Below are 19,862 nucleotides of genomic sequence, written 5' to 3'. Positions count from 1 at the left end.
CTGGTGAAAGAAATAGACTTACGTCAATCCCAGCAACAACACAGCACTGGTAACTCTTACGCAGCCAGCTCTGGGCAGTGAACTTCCCCTGGACAGAGAGGCCCTGTAGCCTCAGAGGCCAACCCCAGAACACTGCCACCCAGAAGCTGACCCACAAACTGACTCTTTGCTAAACACAAAATAAAGCAGTCTGGGAAACAAATGCGGCTTGCTTTAAAATAAGGACTGTGGTTTACAACACAGAGGAACAGTGTATCGCAGGGAAACTCAACACTCTCCTGAATACCGGGCAGGTCTAAGGCGAGCCACACTGAAGAATAGAAGAACCGAAGGACCTTCACTACTGCAATATTTTTTTTTTTTTCTTTTTTCACCTTTTAACTAAGAAACCAATTTTTTTTCTTTTTTTTTTTTCTTTTCCTCTTCTTCTTTTTTTTTTTTTCTTCTTTTTTCCATCACCTGATTTTACCCTTTTAATTACTACCTTCTTATTTTTAACCAGTATTATTACTGCTACCATTTTACCATTTTTTTTAAAGTGCCATTTTATTTTCTCTTTATTTTATTTTGGGATTAGTGTTCTCCATTCTATTTTCATCGTTATATTATTGGTTGTTTCTAGTTTGCATTTTTCTCCAGGGAGCTGTTGCTGGAATTTGTTGGGATTAATGGCTGTTCTATAGGAGCATTCTCCTCATATAAAAAGTCTCTTCCCCTCTTCCACTTCATTCTCTCTTTTCGCTCTTTTTTTTTCTTTTCCTTTCTTTTCTCGCTTTTACTTTCCCCCCTCCTTTTTTCCACTTTCATTTTTGCACTCCTTTTTTTGGTCCCTAATTTTCTTTTCTTTTTTCTCTTTTCTCTTTTTCTCTTCCTTCTTCCTTATCCCCTAATTCTCTTAATTCAGGTGGTCACCTTTATTTGGGGTTATTAATATCGTGAATATATTTGTGTATAGTGCCTGGTACGTGGTGCCTTGTTGTGTTGTATTTTGTGCCTTTAAATCAACACAGCAGATCCAAGCAACAGCAACCTCCTGAGCACCACACCCTCTGCTGAGGAACAGCAGCTGTACGTGAAACCTCGCCCCACCAGCCAGAAGAGCCACCACAGCTGTGAACAGCACCCACCAGAGGAGTTGCTGCCAACTGAAGAGCAGCTGCTACCGCAACCGCCCGAAGAGGAACCGCAGACCAAGGAGTCACTGCCACCAAGGGAGCAGCCACTGAACGACTCAACGTCTAGATATGTCAGTGAGATCAAACATGGGTAGACAAAGAAACCCCCAAAGGAAAGAGAAGGAGGACTCTCCAGAAAAGCAGCTAAGTAATACAGAGGCATGCAACATGACAGAAAAAGAATTCAGAATAAGGGTCCTAGAGTGCATAAACCGGATGGAGGAAAAAATAGACAACCTCAGCAAGAAGCAAGAAGAAACAGATGAAAAAATCGATAACATATGGAAGAAGCTAGAAGAAACAGATGAAAAAATCAACAACTTAAGTAAGACCCAAGAAGATATGAAGAGCGATATAGCTGCAATGAAAAACTCCATTGAAAGTATCAACAGTAGACTAGGAGAAGCGGAGGACCGAATTAGTGATTTAGAAGACAAGGAAGCAAAACACACCCAAAATGTACTGCAATTGGAGAAAAAAATGAAAAGACAGGAGGAGAGCCTAAGGGAGCTTTGGGACAACATGAAACGAAACAACATACGAATAATAGGGGTACCAGAACAACAGAAGGATGAACAAGGATTAGAAAACCTATTAGAAGAAATAATATCAGAAAACTTCCCTGAGGTGGGGAAGAAAAAAGTCACACAAGCCCAGAGAGTCCCAAACAAGGTGAACCCAAAAAGACCCACACCAAGACACATCATAATTACCATGGCAAATGTTCAGGACAAAGAGAGAATCTTACAGGCTACAAGAGAGAGACGGAAAGTTACATACAAGGGATCTCCCATTAGATTGTCAAATGATTTCTCAACAGAAACACATCAGGCCAGAAAAGAATGGACGGAAATTTACAAAGTGATGCAAAGCAAAGGACTGAATCCAAGAATACTCTATCCAGCAAGGCTATCATTCAAACTTGAAGGGGAAATAAGAAGCTTCACAGACAAAAAAAGGCTAAGGGAGTTTATCACCACCAAGCCAGCAATGCAAGGAATGCTAAAGGGACTGGTATAAAAATAAGAAATAAAAAGCTCAGAAAGAAAACAGCCACACAAAAACAGAAATGCCTACAAACAACTACCTTTCAATAATAACTTTAAACGTAAACGGACTAAATGCTCCAAACAAAAGACATCGAGTGGCTGAATGGATAAAAAAACATGACCCATACATCTGCTGTCTACAAGAAACCCACCTCATTAGAAGGGACTCACACAGACTGAAAGTGAAAGGATGGAAAAACATCTTTCAGGCAAATGGAAAGGAAAAGAAAGCTGGGGTAGCAATACTTATATCGGACAAAATAGACCTCAAAGTGAAGGCCATAACAAGAGATAAGGAAGGCCACTTCATAATACTAAAGGGATCAATACAACAAGAAGATATAATCCTGGTAAACATATATGCACCCAATGCAGGAGCACCCAAATTCATAAAAAAACTCCTGGAAGATATCAAAGGAGACATCGACAACAATACAATCATAGTAGGGGACTTTAATACACCACTGACAGCACTGGATAAGTCCTCTAGACAAATAATCAGCAAAGATACAGCAATCCTAAATGACTCACTAGATCAGATGGACTTAATAGACATCTTCAGAACACTTCACCCGAAAGCCAGGGAATATACATTCTACTCAAATGCTCATAGGACATATTCAAAAATAGACCATATATTGGGTCACAAGCAAAGTATCCCCAAATTCAAGAAAATTGAAATCATAAAAAGCGTCTTCGCAGACCACGATGGCATAATATTAGAAATAAACTACAATAAAAACAACCCAAAATACTCAAACACCTGGAAGCTGAATAGCATGCTATTAAATATTGATTGGGTTACCAATGAAATCAAAGAAGAAATTCGAAACATCCTGGAAACTAATGACAATGAAAACACAACAATCCAAAACCTATGGGACACAATGAAAGCAGTCCTGAGAGGGAAGTTTATAGCTCTACAGGCCTATCTCAAAAAACAAGAAAAAATGGTAGTAAATCATCTAACTCTACAACTCAAAGAATTAGAAAGAGAGCAACAAGAAAACCCCAGAGTGAGCAGAAGGAAGGAGATAATAAAGATTAGAGCAGAAATAAATGACATAGAGACCAAAAAAACAATACAGAAAATCAATGAAACCAAGAGCTGGTTCTTTGAAAGGATAAACAAGATTGACAAACCTCTAGCCAGACTCACCAAGAAGCAAAGAGAGAGGACCCAAATAAACAAAATCAGAAACGATAGAGGCGAAATAACAACAGACCCCACAGAAATACAAATGATTGTTAAAAAATACTATGGACAGCTCTACTCCAACAAACTAGACAACCTGGAGGAAATGGACAAATTCCTAGAAAAATACAACATTCCAAAACTCAATCAGGAAGAATCTAAAAATCTCAACAGGCCAATAACTATGGAAGAAATTGAAGCAGTCATCAAAAAGCTTCCAGCAAACAAAAGCCCAGGACCAGACGGCTTCACAGGGGAGTTTTACCAAACATTCAAGGAAGAACTAAAACCTATCCTCCTCAGACTACTACAAAAAATTCAAGAGGAAGGAACACTTCCAAGCTCATTCTATGAAGCCAGCATCACCCTAATACCAAAACCAGGTAAAGACAACACAATGAAAGAGAATTACAGGCCAATATCCCTCATGAACATAGATGCCAAAATCCTCAACAAAATCTTAGCAAATCGGATCCAGCAGTACATCAGAAAGATCATACACCATGACCAAGTAGGATTTATCCCAGGGATGCAAGGATGGTACAATATCCGCAAATCAATAAACGTGATACATCACATAAACAAATTGAAAGAAAAAAACCACATGGTCATATCAATTGATGCAGAAAAAGCATTTGACAAAATTCAACACCCATTTTTGATAAAAGCTCTCAGCAAGGTGGGAGTAGAAGGATCATACCTCAACATAATAAAAGCCATATATGACAGGCCCACAGCCAACATCATACTCAATGGACAAAAACTAACACCATTTCCCCTAAGAACAGGAACAAGACAGGGATGCCCCCTCTCACCACTCCTGTTCAACATAGTACTGGAAGTGTTAGCCATTGCAATTCGGCAAGAAGAAGAAATAAAAGGCATCCAAATTGGAAAAGAGGAAGTAAAACTGTCCTTATTTGCAGACGACATGATATTATACATACAAAACCCTAGAGACTCCATCCAAAAGCTACTGGACTTAATACATGAATTTGGCAATGTAGCAGGATACAAAATTAACCCCAAGAAATCCGAGGCATTTCTATACACCAATAGTGAACTTTCAGAAAGAGAGATTATAAAAACAATCCCGTTTACCATCGCACCAAAAAAATTAAGCTACCTAGGAATAAACTTAACTAAAGAGGTAAAAGACCTCTACTCAGAAAACTACAGGACGTTGAAAAAAGATATAGAGGAAGACATAAACAGATGGAAGAACATACCGTGTTCATGGATTGGTAGAATCAACATCATTAAAATGTCCATACTACCCAAAGCAATCTATAAATTCAACGCACTTCCCATTAAAATACCAACGGCATACTTCAGAGATCTAGAACGAACTCTCCAAAAATTCATCTGGAATAAAAAAAGACCTCGAATAGCTGCAGCAATCCTGAAAAAGACCAAAGTAGGTGGGATCTCAATACCAGATATCAAGATGTATTACAAAGCCACTGTTCTCAAAACTGCCTGGTACTGGCACAAGAATAGGCATATAGATCAATGGAATAGAATAGAGAGCCCAGAAATCGGCCCGAACCAATATGCTCAATTAATATTTGACAAAGGAGGCAAGAACATACAATGGAGCCAAGATAGTCTCTTCAATAAATGGTGCTGGGAAAATTGGACAGATATATGCAAGAAAATGAAACTAGACCACCAACTTACACCATACACAAAAATAAACTCAAAATGGATAAAGGACTTAAATGTACGACAGGAAACTATAAAAATTCTAGAAGAATCCAAAGGCAACAAAATCTCAGACATATGCCGAAGCAATTTCTTCACTGATACAGCTCCTAGGGCACTTGAAACTAAAGAGAAAATGAACAAATGGGACTACATCAAAATAAAAAGCTTCTGCACAGCAAAAGAAACCATCAACAAAACAACGAGAAAACCCACTGTGTGGGAAAACATATTTGCCAATGTCATATCCGATAAGGGCCTAATCTCCAAAATTTATAGGGAACTCATACAACTTAACAAAAGGAAGATAAACAATCCAATCAAAAAATGGGCAAAGGACCTAAATAGACACCTTTCAAAAGAGGACATTCAGAAAGCCAAGAGACATATGAAAACATGCTCAAAGTCACTAATCATCCGAGAGATGCAAATCAAAACAACAATGAGGTACCATCTCACACCTGTCAGACTGGCTATCATCAACAAATCAACAAACGACAAGTGCTGGAGAGGATGTGGAGAAAAAGGAACACTTGTGCACTGCTGGGGGGAATGCAGACTGGTGCAGCCACTATGGAAGACAGTATGGAGTTTCCTTAAAAAACTGAAAATGGAACTCCCATTTGACCCTGTGATCCCACTTCTAGGAATATATCCCAAGAAACCAGAAACACCAATCAGAAAGGATATATGCACCCCTATGTTCATAGCAGCACAATTCACCATAGCTAAGATCTGGAAACAGCCTAAGTGCCCATCAGTAGATGAATGGATTAGAAAACTGTGGTACATCTACACGATGGAATACTATGCTGCTCTAAAAAGGAAGGAACTCTTACCATTTGCAACGTCATGGATGGAACTGGAGAGCATTATGCTAAGTGAAATAAGCCAGTCAATGAAGGAAAAATACCACATGATCTCACTCATTCATGGATAATAGAGACCATTATAAACTTTTGAACAATAATAGATACAGAGGCAGAGCTCCCTCAAACAGATTGTCAAACTGCAGCAGGAAGGCCGGGGAGGGTTGCGGGGCAGGAGGTAGGGGGGTAAGAGATCAACTAAAGGACTTGTATGCATGCATAGAAGCATAACCAGTGGACATAAGACATGGGGGGATAGGGGAGGCTAGGGGACTGTCTAGGGCGGGGGGATAAAATGGACACATATGTAATACCCTTTGTAATACTTTAAGCAATAAAAAAAAAAAAAAAAAAGAAATAGACTTACAAGTCCAGGAAGCGCAGAGAACCCCAAACAAAAGGAATCCAAAGAGGACCACACCAAGACACATCATAATTAAAATGCCAAGAACAAAAGACAAAGAGAGAATCCTAAAAGCAGCAAGAGAAAGAAACTCAGTTACCTACAAGGGAGTATCCATACGACTGTCAGCTGATTTCTCAACAGAAACTTTGCAGGCCAGAAGGGAGTGGCAAGAAATATTCAAAGTGATGAATACCAAGAACCTACAATGAAGACTACTTTATCCAGCAAAACTATCATTCAGAAGTGAATGCCAGATAAAGAGCTTCACAGATAAGAAAAAGCTAAAGGAGTTCATCACCACCAAACCAGTATTATATGAAATGCTGAAGGTATCCTTTAAGAAGAGGAAGAAAAAGGTAAAGATACAAATTATGAACAACAAATACACATCTATTAACAAGTGAATGTAAAAATCAAGGGAATAAATAATCTGATGAACAGTATGAACTGGCGATTGTAATAGAATCAGGGACATAGAAAGGGAATGGACTATTCTTGGGGTGAGGGGGGGAAAGGGGTGTGGGGTGAGGGAAGAGATTGGACAATAATCGTGCACATATGGATGAGGACAGTGGGTGGGGAGTGAGGGCGGAGGGTGGGGTGGGAACTGGGTGGAGGGGAGTTTTGGTGGGAAAAAAGAGTAACTAATGTAATAATCTGAACAATAAAGATTTAATTTAAAAAAAGAATTTATATTTTTATTAACTTCATTTGCATTCTTTAGTTACTAACTTCATCTTTCTCTGTCTTGCTTTTTTTTTTTTTTTGCTTTTTTTTTAAAATATATTTTATTGATTTTTTTACAGAGAAGAACGGAGAGAGACAGAGAGTTAGAAACATCGATGAGAGAGAAACATCGATCAGCTGCCTACTGCACATCTCCTACTGGGGATGTGCCTGCAACCAAGGTACATGCCCTTAACCGGAATCGAACCTGGGACCCTCCAGTCCGCAGGCTGACGCTCTATCCACTGAGCCAAACCGGTTTCGGCTCTGTCTTGCTTTTTAGATATCATTTTTTACAGTTTGGATGTTGCTTAGAGCATTATTTTCAAACCATGGGTTATGACACATTAGTGAGTTGGGAAATCAATTGAATGTGCTCTGACCAGCACTTTAAAAAATGAAATAAAATCCAGTAGTTATAATAGGAACTGAGAAAGGGCATCATATGTAGTAAGGGTGAGTATGTTTCATGAAATTTTGTTTCAGATATTTGTGTGTGCGTGTACATGTGTGTTTTGGAACAAAATGTAAAATGAATTTTTTACTATGAGCTGCAGTCAAAAAAAAAAAGATTCAAAACCATTGGCTTGTGTTCTTCATCCAACCATGGATATCGGATGTCCTCATGGATGTGGTTATGTTTAAACTCATCCGTATAACTAGCTAGGGAGTTAATGAAATGCTTTCTATCCGCAAAAAATAAAGAGGGGGAGATTACTACATAGTGAATTTTTTTACTATCAGGAGCTTGTAGTCTTTAATTAATAGCGCATTATTAACATCCCTTCTGCATTTGCTAATTGGCAAATAATATAAACACAGAATTATCTGTTTATGGAAGTTTTAACAAACACCCACCTGAATTCTACCCAAAAGTAGTCATTAGAAAAGGGGTTTGATATGTCCATTCGGTTTGGTCTTGAACAAATTGTTTGTGAAGAAACTTGAGGATTTGCTCTTTAACTAAATCACATCAGCAAGAGAGAGTTTTAGCATTCCGTTTTTGTGAAATATTTCTTTTTCCAAAATTTTAATTGTGGCAAAACACATGACATAAAATTTAGCATCTTAGTCATTTTCAAGTGTACAGTTCAGAGGCATGAAATACGGTCACATTGTTATGCAGTCATCACCACAGTCCATCTCCAGAACTCTTTTCATCTTGCAAAACTGAAACTCTATACCCGTCAAATAATATCTTCCCATTCCCTCTCCCCCTACCCTGGGGTTATCTTCAACTCCAGCAAACCAGAACTCTGAAATCTGTCACCATTACTAAATAATATTTTTAAAATATGTTTTTATTGGTTTTAGAAAGAGAGGAAGGGAAAGAGAGAGAGAAATATTGATGTGAGAGAGAAACATCGATCTGTGCCTTCTGCACACCCACCACTGGGGATCGAACCACAACCGGGCATGTGCCCTGACTGGGAATTGAACCGGCGACCTTTTGGTGCATGGGATGACGCTCAAATAACTGAGCCAAAACAACTAAATAATATTTAACAGGTCCCTGTAAGCTAGTAATGTTTTTCAGTTCTAAATAGTTGAAAAAATAATATAAGAATAACATATCATGATATGTAGAAATTATATAAAATTCAAGTTTCAGTGTCCATAAATATATACGGCCACACTTGTGTTCACATGGTGCCTATGGCTGTTTTCATGCTGTGCGACAGATTTGAGTAGTTGTGACAGTGACCATATGGGTCAGTCTCATCACTTTGTACTTAATGCTGCTCAGTGTCCACAAGTCACAGTGATGCAGTTATAATAACTCGATGGTGTTTTAGTGTCATGCATATTGTCATCATATGGCATATTATTTTATTTTTTATGATCAGTGCATGGTAATCATGTTAAAACAAGAAAAAAAGAGAAAACTGGACTTAGTATTTTAAAGTTGAATGAAGTATGGATTATTTTGTTATAAAATGGCAAAGCATTGTGTGTTTTATACAGTGACACTATAGCTCTGCTAAAAGAACATGATAAATGTCTACATTATCAAAATAAGCAGTCATTGCAATATTTCCAGCTTACAGGACAGCAACAGTCAGAATAATTAGAAATTTTAAAATGAAATATCACAGCAGAATTTCTTCTCCAAAAAAAAAAAATGAAAATGAGTCTAAAACCAAAATAAGTTTTTGATTGGTTCATTTGTTAGCTGAGCAAGGAATGCCATCTACCAATAATGAATTAATTAAATCATGTTTGATTGCAGTAGCTGAAGACTATTAGCCTTTCAGCAAAAGCAGTTGCTCAAAGAATTGAGGACATCAGGAATAACATACTAACGAATTAAAAAACAAGGCAAATGGCTGAGTTTTTCCATTTTTCCAGCAGTTTGTTGCAAAGATTCTTCTTGTTTAATTACCTTAGCATTCTTGTTAAAAAACCAATTGAGCACCCTAGTGGGTTTGGCTGAGTGAATAGAGCGTTGGCCTGAGGATTGAAGGGTCCTAGGTTCGATTCCGGTCAAGGGTACATGCCTTGGTTGCTGACTCGATCCCCAGTAGGGGGCATGCAGCAGACAGCTGGTCAATGATTCTCCCTCATCATTGATGCTTCTATCTCTGTCTCCCTTTCCTTCCCTCTCTGAAATCAATAAAAAATACATTTTTTAAAAATTGACTATAGATATAAGGGTTTATTTCTGAACTCTCCATTTTATTCCAATGATTTATGTATCTATCCTTATGTCAGTACCAAACTATCTTGATTACTATAGCTTTGTAGTAAGATTTGAAATTGGGAAGTGTGCTTTTTCCAAGTTTCTTCTTTTTCAAGATTGTTTTGGCAATCATGACTCACATTTCAAAAAAAAAATGTAAAGGTCACCTTGACAATTTTTGAAAATATCATATATTATTGACTAAATAGTGTCAGGAGTGAACTTCATTCTTGTGGACTTGACCACTGTCAGTTCCATACATTTTTTTATAAATAGAAACTAGAGGCCCGGTGCACAAAAATTTGTGCACTGGGGGAAGGGGGGTTCCTCAGCCCGGCCTGTGCCCTCTCTCAGTCTGGGACCCCTTGGGGGATGATCACCTGCTGGCTTAGGCCTGCTCCCCCGGGGATTGGGCCTAAGCTGGCAATCAGACATCCCTCTGGCAGCCCGGCAGCCCTCGGGGAATGTCCACTTGCCAGCGGGGAGCAGACCTAAGCTGCAGTTGGACATCCTTAGCGCTGCTGAGGAGGCAGGAGAGGCTCACACCACCACCACTGTACTGGCAGCCATCAGCCTGGCTTGTGGCTGAGCAGACCTCCCCCATGTGGGAGCACACTGACCACCAGAGGGCAGCTCCTGCATTGAGCGTCTGCCCCCTGGTGGTCAGTGTGTGTCATAGTGACCAGTCATTCCCAGTCTTTCTGCTGTTAGGATCATTTTGCATGTTACCCTTTTATTATATAAGATAGAGGCCTGGTGCATGGGTGGTGGCCGGCTGGTTTGCCCTGAAGGGTGTCCCGGTCAGGATAGGGGTCCCGCTGTGGTGCCTGGCCAGCCAGGGTGAGGGGCTGATGGCTGTTTGCAGCTGGTCACACCCCCTTCAGGGTGGGGGTCCCCACTGGGGTGCCTGGCCAGCCTGGGTGAGGGGCTGGGGGCTGTTTTCAGGCTGGCCTGCGACTGAAGCTCCCAGCCTCTCCCTTTTTTTCTTTTTGTTTTATTCTGGGATTTATTTACCTTCTATAATTGAAACTTTGTTGCCGTCACTGGAGCTGAGAGCTGGCTCCAGCTCTGAAGCCACAGCCTGCTGAAAGCAGATATCTGGGGTTTGTTTAGCTTCTATAATTGAACCTCTGTTGCTTTCAGAGCTCAGAGCCAGGCTGCGGCAGGTGGGGAACCTTGGCTTCCTCCATTACTGGAGCAAGCAAGCCTCATGCTCGCTTCAGCTGCATGGCTGCTGGCCGCCATCTTTGTTGGCAGTTAATTTGCATATCGCCCTGATTAGCCAATGGGAAGCGTAGCGGAGGTATGGTTAATTACCCTTTTTGTCTTTTATTAGATAGGATTGAATATTCTAATTTGCCTTGCTTTATAACATTTTACTAGCTTACAGTAGAAATGTTTTACTGCAAATGTTTGAGCTCAAGGTCAACACTGAAATTTTTGTGAATGAGAATGACCCTTGACCACTCTTATGAAACACTGAATGGCTTTGGAAATTTTGGCTTTTGCTACAGACTTGATAATATTTCTTAATAAGTTCATTAACAAATTACAAGACACAACAAGTATTTAATGCAAAACTTACAGGGAGGTAAAGCCATTCTGATAACAACTAAATTGTGGCTTATAAGTAATTTAACCTATTTTATACACTTCCCCTGCTGTCAAAAGTTGAAATAAGAAATGAAGATATTTACCCTGACTCAGATTACACTGGATTTACTTTTCAAGTTCAAATTACAGCTCCACCATTGTCTTTTAGATGTCAATACAAATACAATGGAAATTTCCTTATTTTTTAAATATAGGCATACCTTGTTTTTTGTGTGTTTCATTTATTGTGCTTTACAGATATTATGTTTTTTACAAACTGAGTGTTTGCGACAACCCTGCAGCAAGCAAGTCTATCAGCATTTTTTCAACAGCATTTGTTCATTTCCTGTCTCTGTCGCTTTTTTGGTAATTCTTGCAATATTCCAAATTTTTCATTATTATTATATCTGTTATGTTGATTAATGATCAATGATCTTTGATGCTACTATCATAATTGTTTGGGGCAGCATGAATGCACCTGTATGAGGCTACAGATTTAATTAATAAATGTTGTGTGTGTTCTTACTTCTCTACCAACCAGCAGATCCCCCATCTCTTTCCCTCTAATTGGGCCTGTTCCCTGAGACACAACAATATTGAAATTAGACCAATTAATAACCCGACAATGGCCTCTCAGTGTTCAAGTGAGAGGAAGAGGTGTATGTCTCTAAATTTAAATCAAAAGCTAGAAATGATTAAGCTTAGTGAGGAAGGCATGTCAAAAACCAAGATAGGCCAAAAGCTAGGCCTCTTACACCAAACAGTTAGCCAAGATGTAAATGCAAAGGAAAGGTTTTTGAAGAAAATTAAAAGTGCTACTCTAGTGAACACAGAAATCATTAGAAAGTTAAACAACCTTATTGTTGATATGGAGAAAGATTTAGTATCTGGGTAGAAGATCAAACCAGCCAATTAAACAAGATGTGCTGTTTTAAAAATTCCATTCCTGTTAGTAGACCTGTGTTACCAAAAACTTGTACTCAATTATTATTAATATATATATACAGTTTTATAAATAAAAACTTTAGGAAATTTGTTCTTTCTAGCTCTGTACCTACATAGTATCCTTGACTTTACCTCTTGGCCTGCAAAGCCTAAAATATTTACCATCTGACAAAATGTTCGCTGACCTTGCTCTTGGTAAATAGACTAATGATATTTACTGAAAGTGTAGTTTTCATCTATGGAATGCTCTTCATTGTATGTCCCTGATTTAGGATTGTTTTTGGAAAACATACCTAGGTTTTATGGATTGATAAATTCCTAGAATGGTCATGTAAGCTAGGCTCTGTGAAATAAAATGGAAATGTGTCACAACTTAAACACCCACCACTGTGCGAGGCGACCTCCAAACCTCACTTAGAAGCCTCAGCTATTATTCTAGACTACAGAGTACCTATATGATGTTGGAAGGAAGGACCTATAAGCCAGTAGGATGTTCTAGACCTCTCCTTACTCTGCCTGTGCCTCTTGGTTGCTGTATCTTTAAAATTATTAATAAAGCTTAATATTAGGTAAGATCTCTGATATTTGTGAATCACATGTAACACTCTAGCCTATATGTTAGTCAAGTACTATTTATGTATTTGAAAACCTCAAGTAAGTTTTCAGCAAATCACAATATACAATTCTGAAAAGACCGTCTTAAATATTATTTTATGGTTGGGTTAGAGAATAATGAATTTCTCTTAAAATAGGTAAAAGAACCATATTTTCTAATATAATTACTTAGTGTAATTCAGTAAGGAGCATATGTTACCTTTTACTCAAATGTCCACATATTTCTTGAGGTCCCTTTAAGCTCAGCCTTTTCTGTTGATAAAGTTTTGTTATTTATAATAAAATATCTTTTCATGAAATCAAACCAATATATGCAAGTGATAAGGATGCTAAGATCAATTGTGCAGCATCATCTATACACCATCTGCAGTGAAAGTTAAATTAGATCATCTCAACCCTATTTGACCTAAGGACTGCACTGAAAGATGATTATCCCTTAAAATTTTTCTAAAATGTATTGTTGCCTTTGAGATATTTTTACCTCATTTTTAAAAATTGATTTCAGAGAAGAAGGGAGAGGGAGAAAGAGATAGAAACATCAATGATGAGAGAGAATCATTGATCTGCTGCCTCCTGCACACCCCCTACTGGGGATCAAGTCCCCAAGCCAGGCATGTGCCCTTGACTGGAATCAAACCTGGGACCCTTCAGTCTGCAGGCCAACACTCTATCCACTGAGCCAAACCAGCTAGGGCATGCCCCATTCTTCATGGTATAAGTCTTAAGTTTATACCAAGGAAACCTTCCATCTCAAAACTTTGGAGTTTTCAGGGGGAAAAAAACTTCTCAATAATTCGTATTGATCTACCTTGGAATATTTTGGTCCTGATGAGATCTGCTACTATTGTCTTTTTCCTAAAGATGTATAACTTCAGTCCTCTGAAATAGTGTTTGCATAAATTTATAACATTTCTACTTTGTCTTATAGACTCCTCATAACTGATTGACAAGAAAAAACTTGTAAATATGGAAAAAAATTAACTACTTTATAAGTGACAACTCAGTGCATATCACATTATAGAAGCATTACATCATGATGATGGTGATGATGAAATTGAAAGACTTTTGAGTCAAATGAAAATGTGTACTAAATTGGTCAGTGGGAGAAAGAATGATGGGAAACTTTTAGTAAAAGTAATTAATTTGAGTGGCTATTGCCATTATGAAACATACAGTTGTAAATATATTATGTATCCTTTTGGTTTTGTTTTTAAGGGAAAACATTAACTTTTGGGCTACATCTGGAATAGCATCATCTACATGGGCATTCCCTCCTACAATTTCAGAAAACCTCTGCTAACTCATTGATACAATGCAGACGACCTTCCAAACAGATGAAGTTAGCAATACCCAAGCTCTTAGAAAAGGAAAGAGGAAAAGGACTGAGACAATGGACTCAGAGAATGCAAACAGTGACATGGATAAAGGACAGGTTGGTGTTCTGTTTCCTTCATATAATTTTATTATCTAGCTCCACCACAATTCCCTAATGCCTCTCATAATTTATTAGTACTTTCCCTGTTCTATTAATTTATTCTTCCCTTTAATTTTTTATTCAATCAGGGAATAAAATTGCATGTTTTCTTTTTATGTTGAACAATTTGAATTTGAAACATACTCAAAATACATTTTACCTGCTTCCATTTAAAAATGACCAATTATGCCATTGTTCAAACTTTCCTTGGTGTTCTGAGGAATTGAAGATCAGCAAACTGTCAGCAAATACGTTTTTCTTTCAAAAAAACACTGGAGAAATTAGAATACCTCTTCTTTAACATTTACTGTTTTTTTTTTATTACATTTTCTAGCCCATCTTCATAACTGGTTTGGTCAGGGTGCCTTTCCTATTTTCATGTATTCATTGATTACTTTTGGAGCTAAATTCCTCACTCTCTTCTCTTCAATCTATCAATGGGTTTATTCTGTGTCTTTTTATTTGTTTTTCTTTGTAATACAAGTATTTGTGTATGTCTCCATAACACATAGTGTTTTATGTGTGTGTATACTTATTTTTTAAAATATATACTAAACATTCTCATGGTTTAAAATATTTTTAGTCTTTTGGGGATGATGTCTACAGACATTCAGAATGATCCAGCGTTTGCATACTGTTTTAGGCTATATCCTATAATACAACCTATAATAAAACTAGGCTGTCCTGAATCCCTGGTAATGGAAATTTATCTTTATACCATGAAAGTTGGGAAGCACCAAAATCCACAAATGGAGTGTGCCCAGGCAAATTATAAGGAGCTTAGGTCATAAGACCAAAAGTTCTGATGAGGTTGTCTAAAATGCAAAAGTATGTCAGCAGTGCCCATGGTGGTTCCATGTGTGTGAAATGTATCTGTGACATGACCAAGCATGCTTTTTTGATTAAGGAGCAGAAAATCACTGTGAAAGTGTTGGAGGCATAAGCACAGAATCAGAAAGCTAAATTTAAAAATGCAGCTTTTTTGAATAATAAAAAATAAAAAGGATATGTATATATATGATATACATTTAGGCCAGGCGGGTGTGACTCAATGGTTGAGTGTCAACCTGTGAACCAGGAGGTCAAGGTTCAATTCCCAGTCAGGGCACATGCCCAGGTTGCGGGCACAATCCCCAGAGGAGAGCATGCAGGAGGCAGCTGAGCAATGAGTCTCTGTCATCATTGATGCTTCAGTCTCTCTCTCTCCCTTCCTCTCTGAAATCATTATTATATATATATTAGAGGTAAACACTGGAAAGTCTCCCTCCCTTCCCTGTGTCCCATCTACGCTATTCCCACCTCCTACCACATTGATTGCTTTCTTATTACCTCTTTTGTGTTTCTTAATTCAAATAAAGCAAATATAAATATAGATATTCTTATTCCCTCTTTTGCCCAAAAAGTGACTTACCAGACATGCTGCATTGTACTTTGCTGTTTTACTTATTTTGAAGATCTTTCCACTAGTACATAAAGATCTTATTCTTTTTTACAGCTCCATATTATTCCACTGTGTGTATGTACCATTCTTTATCTAACCCATCCCCTATGATGGGTTTGGCTTGCTACCAATCTTTTTCTTTTTACAAATCACGCTTCACTGTACAACCTTGTGGATATATCATTTGGTACATCATTTCGTAGTACGTTGGTATATACCTCAATCTGTTTCTGATTTTTCAATCAGCACTGATTTTAACATCTATTATGCATCAGATCCATTGTGTCTAACTACTACATAGCACCATATTAACTTATCCTTTCCTCTGATGATGAACACTTAGCCTTTTGCTTCTACGAACACTGATGAAATAAATATCCTCATATATGTTCTTTTAAGAAACAGTGTGAAAATTTCTCTGAACTAACTACATAGGATAGTGATTTATGGCTTATAAGTTACTAGAGGTTCAGTGCACAAATTTTTGTGCACTCGGGGGGGAGGTGGGGGTCCCTCAGCCCGGCCTGTGCCCTCTCACAGTCTGGGACCCCTCAGGAGATAACGACCTGCTGGCTTAGGCCTGCTCCCGGGTGGCAGAGGGCAGGCCTAATCCCTAGGTGCAGTCCCTGGTCGTGCTCAGAGCAGGGCCGATTGGGGAGTTGGGGCGCCGCCCCTTGTCATGCACAGAGCAGGGCAGATTGGGAGGTTGTGATGCCACCCTCAGTCACACTCAGGGTAGGGCCGATTGGGGGGTTGGGGCACCGCCCCCTGTCATACTCAAGGCAGGGTCGATGGGGAGGTTGCGGCGCCACCCCCTGTCACACACAGAGCAGGGCCCATCAGGGGGGTTGGGGCTCCGTACCCTGTCACGCACAGAGCAGGGTCAATCAAGGGGTTGAGGAGCTCCCCCCTGTCATGTACAGAGCAGGGCCGATCAGGGGGTTGAGGAGCTCCCCCCTGTCACTCACAGAGTAGGGCCGATAGGGGAGTTGAGGCACCACCCCCTGTCACACTCAGGGCAGGGCAGATCAGGGGGTTGGGGCGCCGCCCTCTATCACCCACAGAGCAGGGCCGATCATGGGGGTGGGGCACCGCCACTGTCACACTCAAGGCAGGGCCCATGGGGAGGTTATGGCTCTACCCCGTCACACACAGAGCACGCCCCGTGGGGGGTGGGGTTGGGGCGCCGCACCCTGTCACACACAGAGCAGGGCTGATCAGGGGGTTGAGGCGCCGCACCCTGTCAGGCACAGAGCAGGGCTGATCAGGGGGTTGGGGCGCCTTCCCCTGTCACAAACAGAGCAGGGTGGATAGGAGGTTGTGGCCCCGCCCCCTGTCACACACAGAGCTGCAGGGCAATCAGGGGGTTTGGGCGCTGCCCCTTCACACTGATCCTGGTGCCAGGAGGCCTCTCGGCTCCGCTGATCCCAGTGCTGGGAGGCATATTACCCTTTTACTATATAGGATAGAGGCCTGGTGCACGGGTGGGGGCCGGCTGGTTTGCCCTGAAGGGTGTCCTGGATCAGGGTGGGGGTTCCCACTGGGGTGCCTGGCCAGCCTAGGTGAGCAGATGATGGCTGTTTGCAGCTGGTCACACACCCTTCAGGGTGGGGGTCCCCACTGGGGTACCTAGCCAGTCTGGGTGAGGGGCTGAGGACTGTTTTCAGGCTGAGGGTGACTGAAGCTCCCAACCGCTCCTTTTTTTCTTTTTCTTTTTTATTCTGGGCCAGCTTTAGCTCTGGCTCCAGCTCTGAGGCTTCTGCTGCTGAAAGAAGGTATCCGGTTTGTTTCGGTTCTATAATCGAAACACTGTATAACTCCAGCTGTGAGATCCCGGGCTCGCTGAAAGCAGGTTTCTGGGGTTTTGTTTAGCTTCTATATTTGTTACAATGTTTCTTAAACTGCAGGCTCAGAGGCCTTCAAAGCAGGCGGGGAACGTTGGTTTCCTCCATCACTGAAGCAAGCAAGCCTCATGTTAGTTTCAAGCTGCCTGGCTGCCGGCCGCCATCTTGGCTGGCAGTTAATTTGCATATTTCGCTGATTAGCCAATGGGAAGGGTAGCGGTCGTACACCAATTACCATGTTTTCTCTTTTATTAGATAGGATGTGTTTATTTCTAGTTCATTTGACTGGACACCATAACATTGCTTTCCAAAATGTCCACTTCGGTCTGTACATGAGGGATTCCTATATTTGTTCTATTTTACTAACACTTTGCATTGATATCCAATTTTCATGTTTTTGGCAGTTGATGGGAGAAAGTATCTTGTCTCAATTTGCTGGTGCAGGTTTTGGGGATCCCTGGTTCCTTGAGAGGTAAGATAGTGACATGCTCTCGCAGGCTAGTATTGTGATTTTTTTAGACATTTATTTTTCTCAAAAACTTAATAGCTTTTTAAGCTTCTTATTTTACTTGGGATCCATTACAAGTAACTACAGCCAGAGAGCTTATTTGGTCAATAATAAGCCTGAAAACTCTCCTCTTTTATTATGCCATCTGTGCTCAGCCTCTTTCCTCTCCAACTTACGGCAGTTATCTAAAGACTGCGTGAAACAAAAAGCTTGAATCTGATCCTTCCCATTGGGATGGATCTCAGCGGCTAGCTGAGAACTTAAGAAGTTCTACAAAAAACCTTGAGGTCACAGTCTTACCCTCCAGCTACTTAGATGTAGAAGTAATTGGCTTTTTCAAACCTCGCAGATTTTTTTTTATCCTCACCTGAGGATATGTTTATTGATTTTAAAAAGAGGAAGGAAGAGAAGGAGAGGGAGAGAGGAAGAGAGAGAGAGAAGGGAGATAGAAACATCCATGTGAGAAAGAAACATCGATCGAGAGGCCCTGACTGGGGATTGAACCTACAACCTAGGTATGTGCCCTGACCAAGAATCAAACTTGCAACATTCGGCCAGGGCTCAAACCTTGCAAATTTAACATTACTGGATTCTCAGTCGGTTTAGATTGCAGGCTGTATTCTAAATGCAGATGAAAGAGAAACCTTTCATCTCTGCACACTGGCCAGCACCAACAAGAAGCCACTGATACACACCAACATTCTTTTTCCAGACTCAGTAAGCACATGGTCTTCCAGACCACAGTTTTACCAAATATGTCACCAAGGCCAACTGAAGCTCCCAACTGCTCCCAACTGCTCCTGGTCGAACAGGTGTCAACAGCTTTCTAGTATGTTATACCTGTGCTCTTTTTCCCACAGCCTGACATCTACCAGATTTGTGGTATCCTGCTTCTAGGTATCAAAATCTGGATTAGTGCCCAGCTGGTGTGGCTCCATGATTGGGCGTCAAGCCAGGGACCATGAGGCCACCAGTTTGATTCCCTGTTGGGCACATGCATGGATTTTGGGCTCAATCCCCTGTGTAGGGCATACAGGAGGCAGCAATTAATGTTTCTCTCTCATTGATGTTTCTATCTCTCTATCCCTCTCCCATCCACTCTCTCTAAAAAAATTAATAAAATATATATATATTTAAAGTCTGGATTAGTAATCATATATGTTGCAAAGGCTACAACAAAGACTCAAACAGTGGCTTATACAAGATAGAAGTTTTTTTCCCTTTCACATAACAGCAAGAGCAGTCCAGTGTTGGTATGCCAGCTCCACAATGTTGAGGATCCCTCTAATCTTGTGGCTCTACCTTCCTCAACACACAGCCTCTCTCTCTGGGACTAAGGTAACTACCACAGCCCCCACCGTCATGGCTTTCTCTCTATCAACACAGGAGAACATATACAGGAGAAGCATGCTCATTCCTTTTAAGGTCATGATGCAGCAATGGTACACATTACTTCTACTCATATTTTATTGCAATCCTTAGTCATATAGCTGTACTGAGCTGCATGGGAGTCTGGGAAATGTAATTGTTAGCTGACAGATACTTGCCCAGCTAAAAATCTATTATTGTAGAAGAATGGGAGAGCAATACCTGGAGGTAGCTAGCAGTCTCTGCCCCTGTGCATTTTTCTATTGGGTT

At 40.2% G+C, this 19,862-nt stretch overlaps 1 protein-coding gene across 2 annotated transcripts in view; it reads left to right on the top strand.

Moving 5' to 3' along the window:
* Window positions 1-19,862, top strand: part of BEND6 (BEN domain containing 6) — a 59,912-nt gene that overhangs the window by 10,054 nt on the left and 29,996 nt on the right. For both annotated transcript variants that reach the window (XM_036318496.1, XM_036318497.1), the window contains exon 2: window positions 14,173-14,389. In XM_036318496.1, coding sequence (XP_036174389.1) covers window positions 14,270-14,389 — 120 coding nt within the window. In that variant the 5' untranslated portion in view covers window positions 14,173-14,269. The remainder of the gene's footprint in view (window positions 1-14,172; window positions 14,390-19,862) is intronic.

This window comes from Myotis myotis, unplaced genomic scaffold (assembly GCF_014108235.1).
Source record: "Myotis myotis isolate mMyoMyo1 unplaced genomic scaffold, mMyoMyo1.p scaffold_m19_p_7, whole genome shotgun sequence".
Classification (NCBI taxonomy): Eukaryota; Metazoa; Chordata; class Mammalia; order Chiroptera; family Vespertilionidae; genus Myotis; species Myotis myotis.
Note: the sequence above shows the minus strand (reverse complement) of the source record. Positions and strands in the feature narration are given on the sequence as shown.